The 24756-nt window shown below is 45.9% G+C and overlaps 1 protein-coding gene across 2 annotated transcripts in view; it reads right to left on the bottom strand.

Moving 5' to 3' along the window:
• Window positions 1-13138: 13138 nt before the first annotated feature.
• Window positions 13139-24756, bottom strand: part of rspo2 (R-spondin 2) — a 111657-nt gene continuing 100039 nt past the window's right edge. For both annotated transcript variants that reach the window (XM_033019130.1, XM_033019131.1), the window contains exon 5: window positions 13139-13830. In XM_033019130.1, coding sequence (XP_032875021.1) covers window positions 13715-13830 — 116 coding nt within the window. In that variant the 3' untranslated portion in view covers window positions 13139-13714. The remainder of the gene's footprint in view (window positions 13831-24756) is intronic.

Raw genomic sequence — 24756 nt, 5'->3', positions numbered from 1 at the left:
ATCTCCAGAGTTGCAGTCTGGAGATTTTGTTATTCATTTACAGGATATGGGTCAGGGCAGGAACTATTTATTATCCATGGAAGGAGGCTTACACCAAGCAGCCATCCGCCAGATCAAGACGAGGAGGAACTTCTTCGCAGAAGGTATTGAATATCTGGAATTCTCTACCCCAGACCATGCTGGAAAAAGAGGGGTTTGCAAGGCCGACAGGCCGAACCTGGGAATACAGGAGAAACACTTTACTGACTCTGAGGTGCTGAATCTGTTGTAGTTGGTATCAGCTCCAGTTGGATCCAGTACTGGATTTGTACTTTGGGCAATAAAGGGTTTCCATGGCTGAGTTGGAGAGGCAAATGATGTGTTATTTGTTCCTTCCACCTGAGGGGGAGAGAGGAGGGGGGAGAGAGGGGAGGAGAGGGGGGAGAGTGGGGAGGAGAGAGAGGGGGGGGGAGAGAGGCAGGAGGGGGAGAGAGGGGGGAGAGAGAGAGGGGGGGAAGAGGGAGGGAGGGGGTAGAGAGAGGGCAGAGAGAGGGGGCAGAGACAGAGAGAGAGAGGGACAGAGAGAGTGGAGGGGGGGAGAGAGAGGGGGGAGGGAGAGAGAGGGGGAGGCAGAGACAGGGGAGGGAGGGAGGGAGGGAGGGAGGGAGGGAGGGAGGGAGGGAGGGAGGGAGGGAGGGAGGGAGGGGGGGAGAGAGTGGGGGGAGAGAGTGGGGGGAGAGAGTGGGGGGAGAGAAGGGGGTATAGAGGGAGAGAGGGAGAGAGAGAGGGGGGGGAGAGGGTGGGGGAGAGAGAGGGGGGAGTGAGGGGAGGGGAGGGGAGAGAGAGGGGGGAGAGAGGTGGTAGAGAGGGGCGGATAGAGGGGAGGAGAGAGGGGAAGAGAGAGAGGGGGAGTGAGAGAGGGGGGAGAGAGAGGGGGGGAGAGAGGGGGGGAGCCCTGGCCAAGTCGAGGGGGAGGAGAGGGGAGGATAGAGGGGGAGAGAGAGGGAGAGGGGGGGAGAGAGAGGGGGGAGAGAGATAGGGGGGGAGAGAGAGGGGGGCAGAGAGGGGGGAGAGAGAGATAGGGGGGGAGAGAGAGGGGAGAGAGATGGGGGAGGAGAGGGGAGGAAATAGTGGGGAGGGAGAGAGCGGAGCGAGAGAGAGGAGAGGGTGAGAGACCTGAGCCGATTCGCGAGTGGGTGGTCGAGCGAGCTAGTGTTGACCAAAGGAGCGCCGGTTGGGCCGAAGCAGTCTTCAGCTATGATCTTCGGTCTTCAGTCGACAGGGCGACTTTTGAACAACGGGGGGAGGAGGGAGGGGTGGGAGGTGACGTAAGTTGCAGAACGAGCAGACGACAGGCAGGCAGGTCCATTGTCACGTCATCAGCAAAAAAACAGGCATTTTGATTTCAAAGTTTGATCGGATTTGTGAACATTTTTATTAATAACTCAAGAGGGGCCAAGGAAAGAGCGTTCGCGTCGCGGCCCTGTTTCAACCAATCTTTCCACCACCACGAACAAGAAGCACAAGAAGCGCAAGACAGACACCATTGTGCAGATGCCGAGAAGTGTGTTCAGCTCTGGCTGAACAACTTCTAATCTTGTGTGTGGACTCGATAAGAAGAAGAATAACTCAAGAAATAAAGCACAAATTTTTTAGGTAAGCCGATTTCGGACTCCAGGGGGTAAATCTCTACCAGAATATGTAAAAGTGTTCCCGTTTGTGCATCGTTTTTTCGAGAAGATGTGAAAACACACAAACAAATAAATAAATACACACACACACATCCAAGGTCAGAGTTTTATAGTTATAATAAGAATATGATTCAATCAAAATCAAGAATTATAAATTCACATTTCACAAATTCACAATGGTTTCACAATTCAGTAGTACTGATTTTCAGTATTCCATACTGATATTTGAGAATACATGAGGTTCCATGCAAAATACTGATTTTCAAAAATCCAGTTCCTGAGTAGGATGTTCTATTGCATTTATATGAGAAATACCGATTTCCCAAACAAAATACAGATTTTTAGCCATCAAAATACAGAAATGCTCGGTGAAACTTGGTAGCTCTGCAATTATTCACAATCACATTGTGTGTGTGAATTAAAAATGTGATTTGTGATCTTGTTTATGAGTCATCATGGAACTAGAATTTGTTATAATAGTATGATAGTAAAATAGGTTAGTTTGAAAGCAATCGTAGTAATGTAAATGCACCATTTAGTTTGACTTTCATGATGGAAATTGAAGTCGAACTAAATATTGTATTCACATCATTATTCCATGTTGAAATTGATGTGATGTGAAGTTGTTAGGTCAGGAGGACCATTAAAGGTGCACTGCACACACTAACACAGTCCAACAGTAACAGGCAATCAAATCAACACACAAAACATTTTCTAAAAAAAGTTTTTCTTCACTGCAAAAACTCACAGTATTGTATTTGCAGCTTTTACAGGCTCCTTTATAACATTTTACAACAGTACAACTTGATTATTAAAACAAAGGCAACTTCAATTCTTGATTTAAAAACATGTATACAACAATGACCCCATCATTCCATTCCACCCACTCATTCCTCTTGACTCAACCAAAATAATTTCTGAAATATTGGTCATAAATTTGGTGCAAAAGTGCTCCAAAATAAGGCTCAGAATGCACCAGAGAGCATCTAAAATCCCAGAGCTTCCAGGGCCCTTAAGCGGGCCCTGGACCCCGGCTGCGAGGGACTTCAAGCTTTGCGCTCGTGATGTGCACTGCGCACACATTTATTTATTTATTATTATTATTTTTTTTTTAATTTATTAGTACAGTAAGTTACAGTAGTCCAAGCCACATATATCTTATTACATTTATTGTACCCCTTCATTTTTTAAGCTTTAAGGAAAGATAGAAATAAAGAAAGTAAATAAAGTGAGAGAGAGAGTTGTGTTAGTGTGAAAGAGTGATCAAAAAGAAAAACCCATTAAACAAAGAATTAGGGAAAAAAGTTAAGAAATAGGCCATAGAAAAGAAAGAAAGAAAGAAAGAAAGAAAGAAAGAGAAACACAAGCTCTATTATGAAAACCGTGCAAAAAGGGATATACCAACCGTATTTTTCATCCCCCCTTACCAGATCCTGACACCATTTATTTTTTAAAGTACTGTTGCACCTTATACTTGTAGTAAGTCGATAAATGCAGACCACGTCTTTTGGAAGTGGTCTGGTTTGCCTGCAAGGAGGAGTCTCATATCTTCCAGGTGTAATGTTTCAAACATATTTGAAATACACATATTTATTGTTGGTATAGGAGCGTTTTCCACATTATTTCACATAACATTTTTGCAATCCTGTCATGCCACCCCCCTTTTTGAAAAGCTTTGACCGGGCCTGTGAGCAATTTCCCCAATTGTCGTGCTACCAGTGTTAAAAACCTGGCTTGAGCAGATTGTATAGAGGTGCAGCCAGTCCTGAAATGTATGTCTTTGGACCACAGCTGGGATGTTCGTTTTTTTTGTCTAGTTTAGTAATTTTTTTGGTTATTAGGTGGTGTTATGTGTGTGGGGGGAGGGTGAAACAGAGCTTTCTGTCTCTCCCTTCGGGGGAATGCGACTTTTTGTCGTATCCCCCTTCTCTTCCCCCGTCTGCGCTGAGGCCTAATGGCGGCCTCCAACCTGCGACCGACCTCGAGGGTCCGGAGGTAGAGCCAGCCAGGACTCACCAACGCGAGGCTGGCCGACTTCGAGCTGTGGCGACGTCCGGGTAGCGGCACGACTCGGCGCTCCGGTGAGGGCGGACGGTGCGGAGCTGAGACACTCCTGTGCGGCCGGCACGGCTACTGGCTGGAAGGTGCTCCCGTGTGAGCAGCCCGGTGCGGGGCTGAGACGCTGCCTTGTGGGCAGCCCGGTGCGGAGCGGAGACGGCGGCTGAGGCGGCGTTCTGGCGGCGGCGACCTGGATCCGGAGCTCGGCCGCGGGCCAATGGAGGACACAACAGCTGCGGGCAGCTTCGACCATCCCCCGGGCCGCGGAGCTTGAACCGGCCCGTTCGCGGAGCTCGGTTGAGCCGCGGGACTGACTTACCATCGCCCGGTGGGGTATCGCCTCGGCGCAGAGGGAGAAGAGGAGGGAAGAGACAGTAACTCTAAGACTTTTTGCCTCCATCACAGTGAGGAGGTGTTTGGTGAACTCACTGTGGTGGATGGATAATTTGTGTTTATTGTGTTTTGTTATTATTACATGTATGGCTGCAGGCAACAGCATTTCGTTCAGACCGAAAGGTCTGAATGACAAATAAAGGATTCAATTCAATTCAATTCAATGTTGTTCGGTCCTGTAGTGTTTGCTGTATCTGGTGCTCTCAGCCACGGAGTGAATGGAATTGGCTAGAGACTGGTTTGTGGGCTGGTTGGTATCTCAGGAAGGAGCTGAAATTGCTCAGCCACTCGATACTTCTGACTGAACATGGCTATAAATGCTTTAGCCTTGTCTGCAGCTCTTTCAGGCTGGCCCAGCATTTGTGGGGTTGAGGAAGCACTTGGAACCTCCTCCTCCTCCTCCTCCCGTTAGCTGTTTAATTGTCTAAAAGTCACCCATCTCTTTACCCCAGAGTGAGGAACATGCCAGGCCATGAGGTTACACACAGCGGCGGTGAATATCGCTGTTGCTGATAGTTCACCTTGTCTTGTGAGTGTTCTGTTTTAGGCTTCCAGATCTGCATGAGTCTATTCCATTGAGCACTGCACACAGCATGCTGAATGCTATAGTCAATGTCGCCACAGGACTGTGTGTTGCTCATGGACAGATACATCTACCACATATGTGCAGTGGTATGCGTCAGCAGCATCTGATCTCCAGCATCTGGCTTTAATACACAACTTCTAACTCATCCATCTTTTCCATGTACCAAGTGTCAATGTCCATGTTGCTGTTTCCTCCAAATTCGTATCAAGGGATCACGTTTTAAAATAGCAAAGATAAAAGGAATCTCTCTGAAATTCATGGTACAGATCAGAAGCCAAAGTATGGGCAAGAGAAATGGAATGAAATTAATAAATGGTTGAGAGATTATTCACCCATGGAGTGCTGAACAATTTCACTTGCACCATAAGCAGAGTGTCAGCACTCAGTGTCAGGAAAGGAGGAACTAACTCTCCGCCATAGAGAGAGCAGGGAGTGGGATTAGTCTGGGATTGATATAGGGTTGTCAGGAGAGAGTGGGGTAGTATGATTAGTTTATGATTGATACTGGACAGTGAAGGGCAGTATACAGAAGGGATTATACAGAGCAGTTTGGACAATGGACAGTGAAATTAGTTTAGGATTGATCCAGGCCAGGGGCGAGTGAGAAGGCAGTGGGATTGGTTTGGGGATCAATGCAGATCTGTGGGAGTGTGGGGTATTAGGATTAATTTGAGATTCATACAAGTCTGGGGAAAGAGAGAGGGGCAGCGAGATTAGTTTGGATTAATACAGGCCCATGGGGAGTGTGTGGTTTAGGGATTGATGCAGGTCTGTGGGGAGAGATCACGGCAGTGGGATTAGTTTGGGATTGATACAGGTCTCCAGGAAAAGCAGGGATAGTGTAGCAGTATGTTGTTACAAACCTGGAGACCTCCCTCTGCACTGTTACCATTTGGTCAAAGATAAATACTTTGCTAAAATGGATTCTAATCAAGTATTTTTATTTTTATTTTAAAAAGTAAACCTTTTACTTGCCTGGCCAAAAGCAGAATAGACTCTAATGTCTGTAAATTTCGATCATGATGAATAAGCAAGATTACAATGTATTTATCAATGAAGAGGCCGAAGCAATATACACACACATTTTAATAATTGTCACACCAGGAAGTTGCTCTACATATGAACAGCTAGGATTACATACTCAGCATGGGAATGGAATACAATTTGCTCATTGTGGGGCAGTCCGATAATTAGTTTGGACAAGCTCACTCCGTGCATACTGTGGAGTAATTCCAGAGACCAAGGTGATGTTTTGTTCCTGTCAACAACCACAATCTGGTCAGTAACATGCCTGTAGACCCCAGTTATGTGGATCTGCCTTAGAGATTAACTTCAATTTCAACAGAGAAAGTCATTAGTCATCTTCCACAGATTAAGAATATCTTGCACCAAAGCCGTCTCTACGTCCAGTGTACCTGGACCCATATACAAATAAAAGTGATGCAAGAATATTGATCCTGGATTTCAAATCTCCAACTGGCCAACAAAGACACAAGTGAATGCAAATGCTGAAATCTGGAGCAAATAAAAAACTGCTAGAAGAACTCAGCGGGTCAACCATTGTTTGTGGAGGCAAAGGAATAGCTGATAGTTAAGGGGCTGTCTCACTTGGGTGACCTAATCCACGAGTCCAGAAGAGTGTCTCCAACCTTCAAGCTCGAGGGCACTCGCCTGTAAAGCCTCGAGCTGGATCGACCAACCGCACATGCAAACACATCGTAAAGGCGGGGGCCAGGGAAGGCGGGGGAGCGCTGTCTGAAATTCACACCCGCGATGAAGAAGAAGGTAAAACGGCTGCACATTAATGGTGAGTCCTTTAGAGAGCATGGGGGGGGGGGGGGGAGTGAAGGGGAGAGAGGGGGAGAGAGGGAGAGAGAAGTGGAGAGACAGGGGGAGTAGGGGGGAGAAGAGGGGAGAGGGGGGGGGGGAGAAGGGGGAGGGGAGAAGAGGGGGGAGAAGAAGTGGAGATTTTTAAGAAGTACCTGTATAATAAAGTTTAGCGGGCATTTTACCTACCGGTAGATCTTCCTTGGTCCTGAAAACTGTAATGAGCCAATCAAAATGCCTGGTCAGCGAAGGAGATTGCCTAAGGCTGCCCTCGACTGCCTGTAACTAAATAGCGACCCCACTCCACTGCACTACGAGTTAAAAAGACCCAGGCCGACCAAATTTTACTTGCAGAAAGATTTTCAGCATGTTGAGCTAGCTGAGGCCACGAGTATTCGGGAACTTCCCTCGAGCATGAAGCAGAGTTCCAGCGACCTCATAGGACCTCCTAGGACCACGTGTCGACCATGCTGCGAGTTTGAAAGTCGAAGACACTCTTTTAAACTCACAGATTAGGTCGACCAAGTGGGACAGCCCCTTTAGGGTCGAGACTCTGCATCAGGATTGAAACATTCTTTGCCTCGACAGATGTTGCTTGACCCACTGAGTGTTTCCAGCATTTACTTTTTTTGCAGCACCGGACTAGATTTCTGTTGAATTAAAGTACAAATAAATTATAATACTCAGTGATAAACTAATATGATCACCTGTAAATAATCACAAGATGCATACAGCGGATTTTTATAACATTTCATTAGTAATGCACAAATGACATTGTTCAAATGTGGATTTGTTCGCACAGACATGCTTGTATGCATTTCACTACACGCTAGCATTTTTGTGAAAATTGGTAAGTGTTTGAATGCATGTATTTGTAGGCATTGGTTTGTAGGCATACGGTAAGGTGAGTGGTGAGTGTTTATGTCCATGCATGACATACATGTGGGCATACATGTTTGAGGGAAAGTGTAAGAGTCTGTGTGCAAGAGTGGATGACTACGTGTGTGTGTGTGTGCGCACACGTACACGAGAAAATAAGTGTGTCACAATGTATTCCAGAGTGTGTGTGTGTCTATGTGCGTGTGCCTGTGTGTGAGTAAGTACACTACGTAATATATATATTTTTTAAAACTTAGATAGATTCTTGATAAGCAAAGGGGTGAAATATTAGCATAAGTAGATGGGAATGTTGAATTGAGGTTACAATTAAATTAGCTGTGATCTTACGATGGTTCGGTGCAGGTGTGAGGGGATGAGTGGTCTACTCTAGCCTTTCATTTGTATATTCGCTGCATATATGTGCGCATGTGAATAACTATGGGAGGGAGAGGAGTTCCACAGGGAAAAAAAAGAAGAAGAAAAAATAGACATTTAAAAAAAAAAATTGGATAGTTATATGGACAGGAAAGGAATGGAGGGTTATGGTCTGAGCGCAGGTATATGGGACTAGGGGAGAATACGTGTTCGGAGCGGACTAGAAGGGTCGAGATGGCCTGTTTCCGTGCTGTAATTGTTATATGGTTATATGGTTATATGGAGAGTGTGTGAGACCATACGAATGACCAGACATATGTACGGCTGCGTAAAGCTCCATAAATCCAATCCAGCTAATTCCCAGATAATCAATCTGTTCTCAACGATGAGCAAGTTGATGCAAACCAGCCATGGTGACAAGCAGCATTTTCTTCCCAGTAGCTTGCCTACTGATGCCCAGTTTTCAGTTTTGTGTTTTGCCAGGACCACTCAGTCCTAGACATAGACCAAAGATCTGAATGGCAGAGGGGAAGTGAGAGAGATTAACCTTGACATCAAGGCAACATTTGACGGCGTGTTGGTATCAAGGACGCCTGCCAAACCTGACGCCAATGGGCCTCAGAGCAAAATCACTCCAATGGTTAAAGTCATATCTTACACAAAGGAATCATCCTGTTTCAGGACATAATTGCAGGAGTTCCACATGGCAGTGTCGTGGGCACATCCAGCATTTGCTGCTTAGTTACTGACCCTCCTCCCATAACAAGGTGAGATGAGAGGATGTTCACTGCCAATTGCACAATGTCTGATTCCATCACACAAACTTTAAGCAAACAAAGCAGTGGATGCAGCAAGGGCTGGTAAACGGCAAATAGCATTCATGCCACTAAAGTACCAGTTAGTGATGGCCATTGCCTGAATGTTACGTCATTTACTGGGCCTTGCTGAATGCAGGTATGGGCTGCTTCATTTACACTGACCCTCGATATTCAATAGCATTAGCTTTGCTATCTTTTATCATCGACATGCTAGGGGCCACCATTGACTAGAGACTTATCTGGATGGCCATCAGTCCACTTGATTGATTCTCCATCCATCATCTGAAACATTCATTCCCTCCACCACTGGTGCAGTGGTGGCAGAATGCAACATCTACAACTGCTCTGCAGTTACTCACCCAAACTATTCGGGCAGCACCTCCCAAACGATCAACTTCTATTACTAAGAAGGGATGGGAATATATATTCTGGCCTTGTGTGAGACACTCAGATTCTAGAAAGTTAACAAGTAAATTCAAAATGTGGATGTGAATGTGAGAATGAGTATGTATGTGTGGCAGTGGATGTGTGTGAATGTGTTTGCTTGTCATAATGTCATACAGTCATAGAGTCATATAGCATGGAAACAGGCCCTTTGACCGAACTCGCCCACACTGACCAACATGTCCCATCTACACTAGTCCCACCTGCCTGTATTTGGCCCATATCCCTCCAAACCTGTCCTTTCCATGTATCTGTCTAATTGTTTCTTGAATGTTGCAATAGTTCCTGCCTCAACTACCTCCTCTGGCAGCTCATTCCATACACCCACCACCCTTTGTACGAGTGTGAGTGCGTGTATACACGTGTGACCATGGGCATTGATGTACGTGTATGCGAACATGATATTTTATATTTCCTTGTGAGCATGTGTTTTTATGTGTGTCTACATGTGAGTGTGTATGTATGGCGTGTGACTGCATCTGAGTACATGTGATTGAATGTACATGTGAGTGTGTGCGTTTGCATGAATGGACGTGTGTGTGTGCGTGTGTGTATGTGTGTGAACATATTCACTGACTGTAATTCTGAACAAGCGTAAAACGTGGCGTCCTGATTTTCAATATGTTTCAACACCCAATATCAATCCTGCTGAGACTGGCTGCAAGTTTCCAAAGGCTTTTATACATTTATATATCACCCAACACTGGATTATTATATAAACCTATTATATAAAACTATTATTATACATAAACCTATTAGCCCATTTAATGTAAAGTATTTTAAAACACTAACAAACAGAAATGGGTTAAAAACATACAAGCATTCAGAAATCAATTACATTTTTAGCCTTTATCGAGTGATGCTCTGTGACTGTAGAACGGTTTAAGCAAAGAGTAAAACATGATGTGAGCAGTAAGTGTGCTCAGGCCAAGCACAGAGAACTCCTCCCCTTCATGGGCAAGAGTGATTGAACTCAGGAATTCACCCTTTCCTGCGTCATCGTTCCTCTTCCCATTCTCTCTCCTCGTCCCATTGAGAGGCTCGATTGAAAACAGTTTTTGGGACTTCTGTTTGTTACCAACTCACTCAGGAACGACCAGCTGCTTTCCTTTCTCAGACCTTGCCTGCTCCGCAATTATCTGCCTTCTTCTCACCACACCTTTAATTACAACAGAGAATGCTGGAAACACTGAGCAGGTCAGGCAGCATCTGGGAAATACAACACAGTGAACCTTACAGGTCGATGACCTTTCCTCAGACTGGGAAGATGAAAGATGTGGAAATAATGAAAGGGAGGAAGGGAGAGAGGGGGAGAAGAGAGGGAAAAGTGTGTGTCAGAGTGGGGACCAAAAGAGATTGCCTGTAAAAGGAATGATTGAGATGTGGTGATTGGGTAAATAAAGAAACATGAGGCAGTATGAGTGGCAGAAACAAATACCTGAACTCATAGAAGCCAAAAGGCAGCAACGCGTCTGTCAGAAGACAAGGTGCTGTTTTTCATGCTTACATTTTTGTTGGAGTAGCATAAAAGGCAGAGGGGAGAGGTCAGAGTGGGAGCATAAGATTTTTAATCAGATTCTGTTTCTGTTATTTGTTCAGTCACCCCCTCCACGCCCCCTCCGACTAAACTCAGGTCAATAGTGGGAAAAAACTTGGCAGTGAACAGGTTAAGCAACTGGTCACTCAGCTGGCCTTGAGCATCCACCGACGTTTGGGGTGGTGAGGGATGGGTGGAGATATGCATTTGGAAGGTTTGGGCAAAGGGATGGATGGTAGCTGAGTGTGAGGGTTTTAGGCTGCAAAATAGCTCAGCCAACAAAAATACAACCTTTACACAATGCAAATGCCTCCTCTGTGTACTTTCATCCTTGACCTCCTTTGGTTTAAGCAGCACAGAATCTCCGGTCAGAATACAGTGTCGTTAGTAGCTATTCCAAGGACTGGAAGGGTTACCTGTGCATGTCCTGAACTGCCAACATTTCAGTCTCAGTAGGCAGCCTAGGGTTGGTGGGCAGTCAAGGGCTCTGCCTGAGTTGACTGCCTGCCCTTCTTCCAGGCCTATGTCCATGCCCGCATGTCCCTGGAGAGGGAATAAGTGGTGGCCACAGAGACTCTGGAGGCCGTCTGTGAAAGCTGGTCGCCACGGGGGAGATATGCGTGATGAAAATGATGAATGATTGATTGATTGATGTTTGCAAACAGCTGTGCAGTTTTGGTCTTTCCAGTAATTTGTACTGTAACTGTGATTAACTGAATATGATCTTCTTGTTAAGGAGAAAAAACTACATTTCAGTCTGGGAAATAAACTCCATGATGTCCGATATAGGCAAGAACCCCGTCATTACCAATGCAGCTTTAAAGGCCACTCAGCCCTTCTGATCCATGTTGCTGTTTCCACTCCATGCCAGCCTCTTCCCATTCTCACTCCACCTCATTCCTTCCAGCTTATGCATTCCGCATTCTTCCCACTCTTTCTTTCAAATTCCTCAAATGATTTATTGGTGTGCTCCTAGATTTATGATCCCAGCCTTTGATCTTCCTCTGCACATAAACATCTCCTTTGGACCCATTGTTAATCTTAGTCAATTCCATGGTCTTCCATTCACAGAGTACAGAGATTCCCAGCCCTCACTCTGGCTTACAAGGACCTCTCAGTTGTGGTACTGTCCCGTTGAACCCTATCTCCACATTCCTCAGATCCCCTAACAATGAATCTGCTGAAATTCGTATCCTGCTTCTTTGCTCAAACTATGCAGAGCCAATCCCACTCTGTGTAATTGTTCCAAAAGCAAACATCTCTAGGTTCTCGAAATCTGTACGGGGGGGGAAACAAAGTTAATGTGTCAATGACCATTCATCAGAACAGATCATTGACCTGAAACATTAACTTTGTTTCTCTCTCCACAGATGCAGCTTCACCTGCTGAGTGTCTTCAGCATTTCTAACTTGATCCCGGCGTCTTGGTGATGGGAAAACACTAGCACCCCTATCAAGCAATCGATTGTTTCATTTGACCCCTATGTGGTCTTTTTTCTTTGACAGACTCCCTTGCAAAAGGTCACTTCACATATTTAAGATGATATTTCTTTCACTTTCTGCGTCTGTATTGGTTCTGTAACAGAGCTCTCCATCAGTCCCATTCCCCTTCTCAGTTCACACAGCTCAGTAAGATTTCCCCTGCAGTCTCTCTCCAGGTCTTTCCTGAAGGCTCTTGTTGACTCTGTTTCCCATCTCCATTCCAGGTCACTCAATGCACAAAGATATTCTTCCCTCTGCCTTCTAACCTTTCAACTGCGCCCTTCACTGATCTCCCTGGTCACTGATCTCTCTGGTCACTGATCTATCTCGCCTCCCATAACTCAAGCCCTACAGTCCTGGCAATATCCTTGTGAATCTTTTTTTGCACTGTATATCAAATTAAATTGTGAATATGTAAGAGAATTTGACAGGTTGGCACCAGGCAAAATAATTCTTCTAGAAACATAGAAACATAGAAAATAGGTGCAGGAGTAGGCTATTTGGCCCTTCGAGCCTGCACCGCCATTCAATATGATCATGGCTGATCATCCAACTCAGTATCCTGTACCTGCCTTCTCTCCATACCCCCTGACCCCTTTAGCCACAAGGGCCACATCTAACTCCCTCTTAAATATAGCCAATGAACTGGCCTCAACTACCTTCTGTGGCAGAGAGTTCCAGAGATTCACCACTCTCTGTGTGAAAAATGTTTTCTTATCTCGGTCCTAAAGGATTTTCCCTCTATCCTCAAACTGTGACCCCTTGTCCTGGACTTCCCCAACATCGGGAACAATCTTCCTGCATCTAGCCTGTCCAATCCCTTAAGAATTTTGTAAGTTTCTACAAGATCCCCCCTCAATCTCCTAAATTCTAGCGAGTACAAACCTTCTCATCCAAAGGACCTACTGCTTGACCACTGAAGATCCAAAGGCCACCTTGGGATCAGAGCAGGTGTCAGAAGCAGTCACAGACACCTCTCTTGACATGCATCGCTGGACTCCCCCAACATACAAATATCAGAGGCAAGAGGAGATAGCACCAGTGACCATGAAGCAGACCGTCAACAAGTGTGTATATATATACAGTGAATAAGTTTATTATGGATAGACTCAGCACTGTGTATACACCAGACAAGCAACTAGGGGACAGTCATTGCTTGGATTATACAGTTACAGCCTTTAAAGCATGTTATGTTGGTGACGTCACTGGGACCTGTGCCGAGTCCTGCGCAACCACGATGGAGGGATCGCCCTGGAATGTAGGACGAACAAAAAGACAAACTCCATGTAATAAACAGTCCTCGTCCTGTGTTCATACGTCTTCCTGCATATAAATAGACACGTCCTCTTCTCCATCTCTCGGCAGTTTTACAAGCAGGGGCTTATGTTGCATATTTTAAATTATGTCAATGGCAACTTGTTGGCCTGACCAGCCTTCAGTGTCCTCTGTAAAAGTCTTTGCCACACCAAACGTGTTCTGTACGGGCCAAACAGGGAACAGCAAATGACTGATGTATAAATAAAAACAAGCTCCCTCTCCCTCTCTCATTACCTGCCACTAATATTGTCAAAAGCAGCACAACTGCCAGGTGGGCAGGAAGGCCGAGCAGCCAGGGGCATTTTGTGGATTAAATGGTTTGTCCTCTTTTACAGGTCAGTGCTCTCTGTGGTTTGAAGTGCCACAAACTGCTTGCGCTCCTTGGCACGAGCTCGCTTCTTCTTCCTCCTGCCTGCTCCCTTCACTTTTGCTTTCTGCTTTCTCTCTGTCGAAGGAAAGAGTGACAGTTAGTTAGGCGTCATGATGCTGTGGACATCAGTGCCTGTCCAATCCCACCCCTAATGACCCTCATAGAGTTGGGGTCTTCTGATAGAACCTCCTACATGCACACCTTGTTGCCTAGAAGGATTCGGATTGAGGAGCCTTCCAATGACAACATACACTGTACAGCAACCAGCATCCATACAGAAAACATTGCCACATTTTTGTTTATTAATTCCAGAGATGTGGGCTTTGCAGGGTGAGCCAACATTTAATTTCCCACCCAAATGCCATTGAGAAGGTGGTGGTGAGCTCTCTCTTTGAACTGCTGCAGTTCTGGAGGTGTGAGTATATCCACAGTGCTATCAGGGAGGGTTGCCAGGATTTTGACTCGGTGACAGTGAAGGAACGGCAATCTTTTTCTAAGTCAGGATGGTATGTGGCTTGAAAGACAACTTCCAGGCAGTGATGTCCTGATGCTTTTGTTGCCCATGTCTTTCTGGCTTCTAGAGGTGGTGGAAGTCTAAGGAGGTAGACAAAAGTGCTGGAGAAACTCAGCGGGTGCAGCAGCATCTATGGAGCAAAGGAAATAGGCAACGATTTGGGCCGAAACCCTTCTTCAGACCTGAAGGTTTGATCCATTGGTCCACAATCCATTTGGGTCTGAAGAAGGGTTTCGGCCCGAAACGTTGCCTATTTCCTTCACTCCATAGATGCTGCTGCACCCGCTGAGTTTCTCCAGCACTTTTGTCTACCTTCGATTTTCCAGCAGAAATCTGCAGTTCCTTCTTAAACACGGAAGTCTAAGGAGTCTTGGTTCCCCTCTAATTCCTGTTACAGATTCCCCTCCAACTTACACACCAGCCATTCCTTCTGACTGAGATGAATCCTGGAACTCCTGCAACAGACACTCTATTCCATTCTGACAGAGGAGACTATGTGACAGACAGAGGCCATTCTGTCCATTGAGAGTATCCTCAAAGCATCCCTTGAAGAAATGCTCCAGACTCTCCAAGAAGAGGATCCATTACAATTGCTCCACTTCTAAATCACTAACCGCAGTGCACTCTTATCTACACTCTATTCCCTTTCTCTTTACATTCCTTGTTGTACTCACTTATGGTTTTGATTGTAATCATATACAGATGTCCTTTTTGTATTGTATTGTATTGTATTGTATTCAAATTTATTGTCATTGTCCCAGTTAGAGACAACGAAATGAATTTCCCTTACAGGCAGTATCATAAAAATAAATAAATAATAATAAATAATAAAACATAAAACATATTTTCACCTGGATAGCATGCTAAACACCATTTTTCACTGGTACACGTATATTGGTACATGTGACAATAAACAATACTAATTCCTACGAAGCTCTAGCCCATGACCATTCAAGTGGAGAAGATTTGGGTTGGCAGCGAGAACCTCTGTTCCATGATTAAGAGCACAAAGAGGCCCTCATTAATTGCAGGAGCATTCCTACTTTACAAACTGTCTATCACCCCCACCTCCTTCCCGTCTCCCACATTGACGTTTTCAGCCACCTTAGAACCCACAGAACTGTGGAAGAAATTCATGCCTGACAGTCTAAGAAGACACAGTGCTCCAACTATGGCCTGACTAGTGTTTTACACAGTTCCAGAGTGACCTCCCTGATCTGGACCTTTATGTTTCGGTTGATTACGGCAAGTTGCGTGTGCACTACCTGAACTATATTATCTAGCAGCCCTACTGTCCTTGGACAGAGCTGTGGACTCCAAGATCTTTCCCATACCTTCGTGAGAAGGAACTTGTCTGAAATCTCATTTCCAGAGAGGTGGGAGAAATAATCTCATTGAAATGCTCCAGGCTCTCAGAGAAAGAAAGCTGAGAGCAACATTTCACTTCTTCAGGGAGATCCAGAACCAGGGAGCAAAGTCTCCTGACCTGGCTAGGATGAGGAGGAATTTTTTTTCCCGCACAGAGTGTCTTCATCAACATCCAGTGGGATGTGGAGACAAGAGTCACTGACTTCAAGCTGAGGCAGGTTGAGAAGAGAGTCAGGTTGTGGGGAACAGGCAGGAGAGTTAAGGGCATTCATATAAGCAATGACATTACAGAGGGGCTCAATGGCCTCCTGCTCTGGCTCCATATATTCTTGTGTGCTTGGCTGTCCTCTGTTACCACTTGCTATCTGCCTTCACACAGTAATGAAAGGAGAATGTGAGACCATGACAGCCTGCTAAACTATACAGGCCTACAGTGTTGAAGGCCACTGCATTAATTGGAAGGGGGTCTCTTGAATGTAACAGAGCTGCACACCCACTGACCACAGTCCCATCATTCAGGCAGCAGGGGCCAATTTATAACGATGGGACCTTGTGAAATATGAGCACATTAACAGGCAAAGCAACCTTCTATTACTCTGCATTAACTAGCCAAGGTGCAGCTGGTTTATCAGGAACGATTAACAATCAAAATGCACCAAGGGATCCTTTTCTTTTATAATCCGGAATTGGATTGAAATGGTCAAATAAACTGGAATAATGCATCACCTTATTTTTTTACCTGTCAAAGGATAAAGGGAAACCAAAAGCTGGAATAACTCAATGGGTCAGGCAGCATCTCTGGAGGAAAGGAATAGCTGACATTTCGAGACCCATCGTCAGATTCCAGAGATGCTGCCTGACCCACTGAGTTACTCTAGTTTTTTATGCCTATCTTCAGTTTTAACCAGCATCTGCAGTTTCTTCCGACACAAAGGATGAATGAGATTGGCCCTCCCATTTCCAGTTTAAGCCCACGTTAATATTCAGATGAGCTGCAGACTGAGATTACAGGGGCATTGGGCCAGATCACACAGCACACCTCCTGCTCTAGCCTGTCGGTTCAAAGTTGGTTTCTGGAAATAATTTCTGATCTGCAGATTGACTTCATTTCCTCTTAGCTTTAAAAGTCTGGACCCAGATCGATTTATTCCACTATTACTTGTTCCCTAGGCTGATTTGTAGCGGATTTCTCAAAAGTTGACGGAGTACGGGTTCTCTTTAGAATGAACTATAGTATTGGTTGGACTGGGAGGAGGAAGCAAAGTGATCAACTGCAGTTAGTTCCTGATAAAAACAAAGTTGGCTTCTTGTGGCTTACTCTGTTTTGTTGGGAACTGGAGAAATGATGGCCATTCACAGCCAAGCAACTTGGATGAGAGAAGATATACACAAAATGGTATACACTCAGCTGATCAGGTAGCATCTCCGGAGAAAAGGAATAGGTGACGTTTTGGGTTAATGCCTTTCTCGAGTCTGAAGAAGGGTCTCGACCTGAAACATCACCTATTCCATTTCTCCAGAGATGCTGCCTGAACCGCTGAGTTACTCCAGCATTTGTGTCTCTATTTGGTGGAACCAATTTGCAGTGGCCAATTAACCTACTAATCTACAAGTCCTTTGTTTAAGAAGGAACTGCAGATCTACAAGTCCTTTAGATGTGCAAGGAAACTGGAACACATGGGAGAACAGGGAAAACTTGCAAACTTCACACAGATAGCACCCGAGGTCAGGATTGAACTCGGACCTGAGAGATAGGATACTCTCTATGCTCTCCAGTGCCAACCTAAATATGAACTATTTAGTCAGCCACTAGCTCGGGTCAGGCTCGAGAGCCGACCCTCTCTGCCTCCTGGTGGCGTTAGGAGGTGGAGTGTCACATTGGAATCCTGCACACTGCTCACACTCCTAGAGTTGGCAAAGCTTTCCACATTCAATGGCCCGCAGTTGGAGCAGCCTCCCACGAGGACTCAGTGCCAGCAGTCACCCAACTGATGACACGGTCATCCTGAAGACAGTCCAAGCTCAGGTTCCCATTCCCGACCACAACACAATCCAAACTCCACCACCCTCAACCAACTCCCACCCCAGCACACCCCAACCTCAACATGCACAACGCACTTCACCGCAACTCATCCTCAACCACGCCACCCCTGTACCATCAACCCATCTCATCCTCAACCCACTCCATCCGACAATTCCTGTTACAGGCGTACACTGGCCCTATTCCCGAACTCTATCTCCGTTACATTGATGGCTGCAGTGGTGCTACTTCTGCACCCATGCAGAACTCATGGACTTCATCAACTTCACTACTAATTTTCATCCTGCACTCAAATTTACTTGGACAATCACTGACACCTCCCTCCCCTTTCTTGATCTCACACTCCATCACAAGAAATAGACTGCTGACTGACATCCATTACAAACCCTGTAACTCCCACAACTATCTCGACTACACTTCTTCCCACCTTGCTTCCTGCAAAGACTATCCCCTACTTTCAACCCTTGCATCTACGCCGCATCTGTGCCCAAGATGAGGTGTTCCATACTAGAACATCCGAGATGTGCCCATTCTTTAGGGAACGGGGGTTCCCCTCTCCCATCATAGATGAAGCCCTCACTCGTGTCTCCTCGGTACCCTGCAGCTCTGCCATTGCTCCCCCTCCCCCTAGTCACAACAGAGACAGATTCCCCCTAGTCCTCACCTTCCACCCCATCAGCCATCGCATACAACACATAATCCTCCAAATTTTCCAACACCTCCAATGGGATCCCACCACTAGCCACATTTTCCCATCTCCACCACTCTCCGCCTTCCTCAGAGACTGTTCCCACCGCAGCTCCCTGGTTAACTCATCCCTTCCCACCAAAACTAGCCCCTCCCCAGGAACCTTCCCCTGCAACTGCAGAAGATGCAACACCTGTTGTTATACCTCCTCCCTCAACTCTGTCCAGGCACCCCGACAGTCCTTTCAGGTTAGGCAGAGGTTCACTTGCACCTCCTCCAACTTCATCTACTGTATCCGTTGTTCAAGATGTGGACTCATATATCGGCGAGACCAAACGCAGACTGGGCGATCGTTTCGAGGAACACCTGCGCTCAGCCTGCCTGAACCAATCTGATCTCCTGGTGGCTGGACACTTTAATTCTCCTTCCTATTCCTACACAGACCTTTCTGTCCCCAGTCTCCTCCATTGTCAGAATGAGACTAAAAGCAAATTGGAGGAACAGCATCTCATATTTCGCTTGGGCAGCTTACAGCCCAGTGGTATGAATATTGATTATCTCACTTCAGGTAGCCCCGGCGTTCCCTCTCTCCCAACCCAAGTCACACTGACTTCTCATTTTCACCCAACAAACAGCTTACAATGGCCTGATTCCTTTATCATCGTTACTTTTTTTGCATATCTTTCGTTCTTTGTTCTCCATCTCTCCACATCATCATCTATCCACACATCATCTCTCCACACATCATCTTAGCAAATTTGCAGATGACACAAAACTGTGTGGCAGTGTGAACTGTGAGGAGGATGCTATGAGAATGCAGGGTGACTTGGACAGGTTGGGGGAGTGGGCAGATGCATGGCAGATGAAGTTTAATGTGGATAAATGTGAGGTTATCCACTTTGGTAGCAAAAACAGGAAGGCAGACTACTATCTAAATGGCGTCAAGTTGGGAAAAGGGGAAGTACAACGGGATCTGGGGGTCATTGTTCATCAGCCTATGAAAGTAAGCATGCAGGTACAGCAGGCGGTGAAGAAAGCGAATGGCATGTTGGCCTTTATAACAAGAGGAGTCGAGTATAGGAGCAAAGAGGTCCTTCTGCAGTTGTACGGGGCCCTAGTGAGACCACACTTGGAGTATTGTGTGCAGTTTTGGTCCCCTAATTTGAGGAAGGACATTCTTGCTATTGAGGGAGTGCAGCATAGGTTTACAAGGTTAATTCACAGGATGGCGGGACTGTCATATGCTGAGAGAATGGAGCGGCTGTGCTTGTACACTCTGGAGTTTAGAAGGATGAAAGGGAATCTTATTGAAACATATAAGATTGTTAAGGGTTTGGACACACTAAAATAGAGGCAGGAAACATTCCCGATGTTGGGGGAGTCAAGAACCAGGGGCCACAGTTTAAGAATAAGGGGTAAGCCATTTAGAACGGAGACGAGGAAACACTTTTTCTCACAGAGAGTTGTGAGTCTGTGGAATTCTCTGCCTCTAGTGGAGGCTGGTTAACCATAACCATATAACCATATAACAATTACAGCACGGAAACAGGCCATCTCGACCCCTCTAGTCCGTGCCGAACACATAATCTCCCCTAGTCCCATATACCTGCGCTCAGACCATAACCCTCCATTCCTTTCCCATCCATATAACTATCCAATTTATTTTTAAATGATAAAAACGAACCTGCCTCCACCACCTTCACTGGAAGCTCATTCCACACAGCTACCACTCTCTGAGTAAAGAAGTTCCCCCTCATGTTACCCCTAAACTTCAGTCCCTTAATTCTCAAGTCATGTCCCCTTGTTTGAATCTTCCCTACTCTCAGTGGGAAAAGCTTTTCCACGTCAACTCTGTCTATCCCTCTCATCATTTTAAAAACCTCTATCAAGTCCCCCCTTAACCTTCTGCGCTCCAAAGAATAAAGCCCTAACTTGTTCAACCTTTCTCTGTAACTTAGTTGCTGAAACCCAGGCAACATTCTAGTAAATCTCCTCTGTACTCTCTCTATTTTGTTGACATCCTTCCTATAATTAGGCGACCAAAATTGTACACCATACTCCAGAATTGGCCTCACCAATGCCTTGTACAATTTTAACATTACATCCCAACTTCTATACTCAATGCTCTGATTTATAAAGGCCAGCACACCAAAAGCTTTCTTTACCACCCTATCTACATGAGATTCCACTTTCATGGAACTGTGCACAGTTATTCCCAGATCCCTCTGTTCACCTACATTCTTCAATTCCCTACCATTTACCATGTACGTCCTATTTTGATTTGTCCTGCCAAGATGTAGCACCTCACACTTATCAGCATTAAACTCCATCTGCCATCTTTCAGCCCACTCTTCCAACTGGCATATATCTCTCTGTAGACTTTGAAACTCTACTTCATTACCCGCAACCCCACCTATCTTAGTATCATCTGCATACTTACTAATCCAATTTACCACACCATCGTCCAGATCATTGATGTACATGACAAACAACAGTGGACCCAACACAGATCCCTGTGGCACCCCACTCGTCACTGGCCTCCAACCTGACAAACAACCTTCCACCATTACTCTCTGGCATCTCTGGTTCTCTGGATACTTTCAAGAGAGAGCTAGATAGGGCTCTTAAAGATAGCGGAGTCAGGGGATATGGGGAGAAGGCAGGAACGTGGTACTGATTGAGGATGATCAGCCATGATCACATTGAATGGCGGTGCTGGCTCGAAGTGCCGAATGGCCTACTCCTGCACCTATTGTCAATTGTCTATCTCTCATTTTCCTTATCCCTAACCAGTCTGAAGAAGGGTCTTGACCCGAAACGTCACCCATTCCTTCTCTCTAGAGATGCTGCCTGTCCCGCTGAGTTACTCCAGCTTTTTATGTCTATCTTCGGTTTAAACCAGCATCTGCAGTTCCTTCTTACACAATCCTATCTCAGCCTCAACCCATTCACACCCCCAACTCATCATCAGCTAATTCCACCTAACTAATCTTCAACCCACTCCAAAAACATCCTTCACCCACTTCTCAACTTATCCTCCACAAACTCCACCCTAACTCCTCCTCACCCAACTCCACCTCATCCTCCACACACTCCACCCGACTCATCCTCAACGCATCCTCTGCTCCCCTGCATCATACAAATACCCCCGCTCACGAACAATACACACACATGCACTATTCACCAATACATACAGAGACATATATACTCACATGCATATATATACACACACACAGTCACATACACTCACACATACAGATGCATACATACACACCTACTCACGGATACACATGCACTGAACATATGTATACACACACTCGGACACACATACACTGACAGGCACACGCACATGCACTGACATGCTGCATACAGATGTGCATGTTCATGGGCACACTTCATATCTACACACACTGCGACACACATGCACAGACTTGCACATGCACATACAAATGCACATGTGCACATGTAACCAAACACAAATGCCTGGCACTGAGTCTCCTGGCTCCTGCCTTCTCTGGTCCAGACTTGTCCTGGGAACTGATGCTGCTAATTTTCACACTCGATTCTGCATCGCCCAGGGAAAAGGTGCACAGATGAATCCCAATAGGAATATTCACGGCTGGTGGGCCTTGAGAGGATAGGGAGGGGTTGAACAAAGATATTCCCCGGTAGGAAGGAGATGAACAGTATGGAACTGACTCCAAAGGGAGTGAGGTGAAGAGTGGGCTCTTGGGCAGCTGGTGATGGGGGAAGGAAGGAGAGGGAGAGGAGGGTTTGGTATGGGTTAGAAGCACCAACACAGAGTAGAGCAGCTGGATAATCAGTGACAGTGCTTCCACCATTCCAGGCAGCCGGGAATCCACCAACTTTATTTACAGACTCCGCTTGGACTGCTGACATTTCCACACAGTTGGAAATGCAAGGTTTCACAAGGTTTCCAGCAAGCCGTGAAGTTACCAAGAACATTTTCTGAAGAGGTTAAGATCAAGTCGGCGGGAAGTTTAGGCGGGATTTATTTTAGATTTTTTCAGTATTAGAGATACAGCGCGGAAATAGGCCCTTTGGCCCACCGAGTCCGCGCCGACCAGCGATCCCCGCACATTAACACCATCCTACACGTACACCAAGCCAATTAACCTACTGATCCGTACGTCTCTGGAGTGTGGGAGGAAACCGAAGATCTCGGAGAAAACCCACGTGGTCACAGGGAGAACATAGAAACATAGAAACATAGAAAATAGGTGCAGGAGTAGGCTATTCGGCCCTTCGAGCCTGCACTGCCATTCGATATGATCATGGCTGATCATCCAACTCAGTATCCCATCCCTGCCTTCTCTCCATACCCCCTGATCCCTTTAGCCACAAGGGCCACATCTAACTCCCTCTTAAATATAGCCAATGAACTGGCTTCAACTACCTTCTGTGGCAGAGAATTCCACAGATTCACCACTCTCTGTGTAAAAAATGATTTTCTCATCTCGGTCCTAAAAGACTTCCCTCTTATCCTTAAACTGTGACCCTTAGTTCTGGACTTCCCCAACATAGAGAATAATCTTCCTGCATCTAGCCTGTCCAACCCCTTAAGAATTTTGTAAGTTTCTATAAGATCCCCCCTCAATCTTATATCTCACAAACGTACAAACTCCATACAGACAGCACCCGTAGTCAGGATCGAACCCGGGTATCTAGCACAGCAACTCTACCACTGTCACCGTGGTCGCCCTGGGTCACTGCACTGGGTTTCTGCACTGGGTTTTCAGATTGGGATCAAACACATTCTCTTTCATCAGTGTGGTAACACAATGAGGCAGAACTATTAATGATTACATTCCACAAATCATTGTCATCGTATACTATCAAACCTGACAGCTGGATATGCTTCTGGAGAGAATGCTACTTGTGTCAAGGTGAGGTCCCAGACCACAGCTCATCCCCACTGTGTCTGCACCGGGCGTCAGACTCTGCCAGTGCTGGGTTTGTGCTGACAATCCCACCTCCCATTACAAAACTGCAGGACTCCATATTCTGTCCTCAGGATAAGGGATGTAGATGACACTGCCTCAGCAAGCAGACTGCAGAAGCTTGATAGGCAGCCAGCTGTGGAATCTAGGGCCAGGGGCCAGTCTCAGATTAAGGTACCAAGCATTTGCCTGCCCCATCCTGATATCCCCAACATCTTTTGTTAGCATCAAAAATATCTCCCAGTCTCTGTTTTGATTGAACTCATTGAATCTCTATAGCCTCCAGAAGACAGAAATCTCAAGGTCAACCAACTACTGGGTGCAAAAACGAAGATAAATTTTCCTCAGATGTTGGCAAACCTTTGGAATTCTGTCCCCCGGAGGCAGTGGAGACAGTCGCTGTGTTCATTCAAAACAGAGATGGATATATTACTACATGTGAAAGGAATCAACAGATTTGAGCATTGGTCAGAAACATGGCGGGTAGATTTGTCTTGATCTTGATGACTAGTGGTGCAACCTCGTTTGGTCCAAATGGCCTAATCCTGCTCTTAATTCTTACGATCTTATGATTATAATTATGGAATATAGATGGTTACCAGCCAGAGCAAAAACTCCTGGGTGTGCAAGGCTCGGCAGAAAACCATACAGCCTACACATCTTGGCAGTGGTCGAAGATGTTGCCGCAGGGACAACACAGGCAACTTTGTTGTGAAGCCAATGGCATAGATTCACTTGCATGTTTATCCGTGCAACAATATAACTCCCAAAATGGATTCCTCTCAAAACTCATGTTGCAAGAACTGATGGTAATGAGGAGAACCAACAGTGGATGGCGAGACGTCTTGTGTGCAAGGAATGCCTTTCAAGGTCTCACAACACTTCAAATTAGTTTGCAACCAATCAACGCCTTTTCAAAGTGTAGCCACTGTCTGGTGAAGATGTGCTCAATGGCTCCAGTGCATTTGCTCACCTGGACGACTCCAACAGCAACTCCCAGTCCCATGCCATCTACTTCTGAGAAGGGCCAACGGCCACAAGAAACTTGGGAACCCCATTTCCTGCAGCATCCTCTCCAAGTCACACACCATCCTGACATGCAAATGTATCCCTGCTCCTTCATTGCCACTATATCTAAACCCTAGGACTCCACTCCCCCACAACACTGTGGAAGTGCCTTCACGAGAAGGGACTGCAACAGTTCACGAAGATTGATCATCTCTGTCTACTTAAGAGCAATCAGGGATGGACAATAAATGCTGGCCTTTACAGACACAACAAATAATGAAGACAGTAATTATTTTTATAATGTGTACAAAGTTTCTATGTCCAGGATTAGACTGAATGTACCTTTAAGAATGGTTTATTAAACATCCTCATTTAAAATAACACCGTGGAGGGAAGAGTTAAAGCCTGGGCTGCCCCCAATG

Source organism: Amblyraja radiata, chromosome 4 (genome assembly GCF_010909765.2).
Source record: "Amblyraja radiata isolate CabotCenter1 chromosome 4, sAmbRad1.1.pri, whole genome shotgun sequence".
Taxonomy (NCBI): Eukaryota; Metazoa; Chordata; class Chondrichthyes; order Rajiformes; family Rajidae; genus Amblyraja; species Amblyraja radiata.
This window is presented reverse-complemented; position numbering and strand designations above follow the sequence as displayed.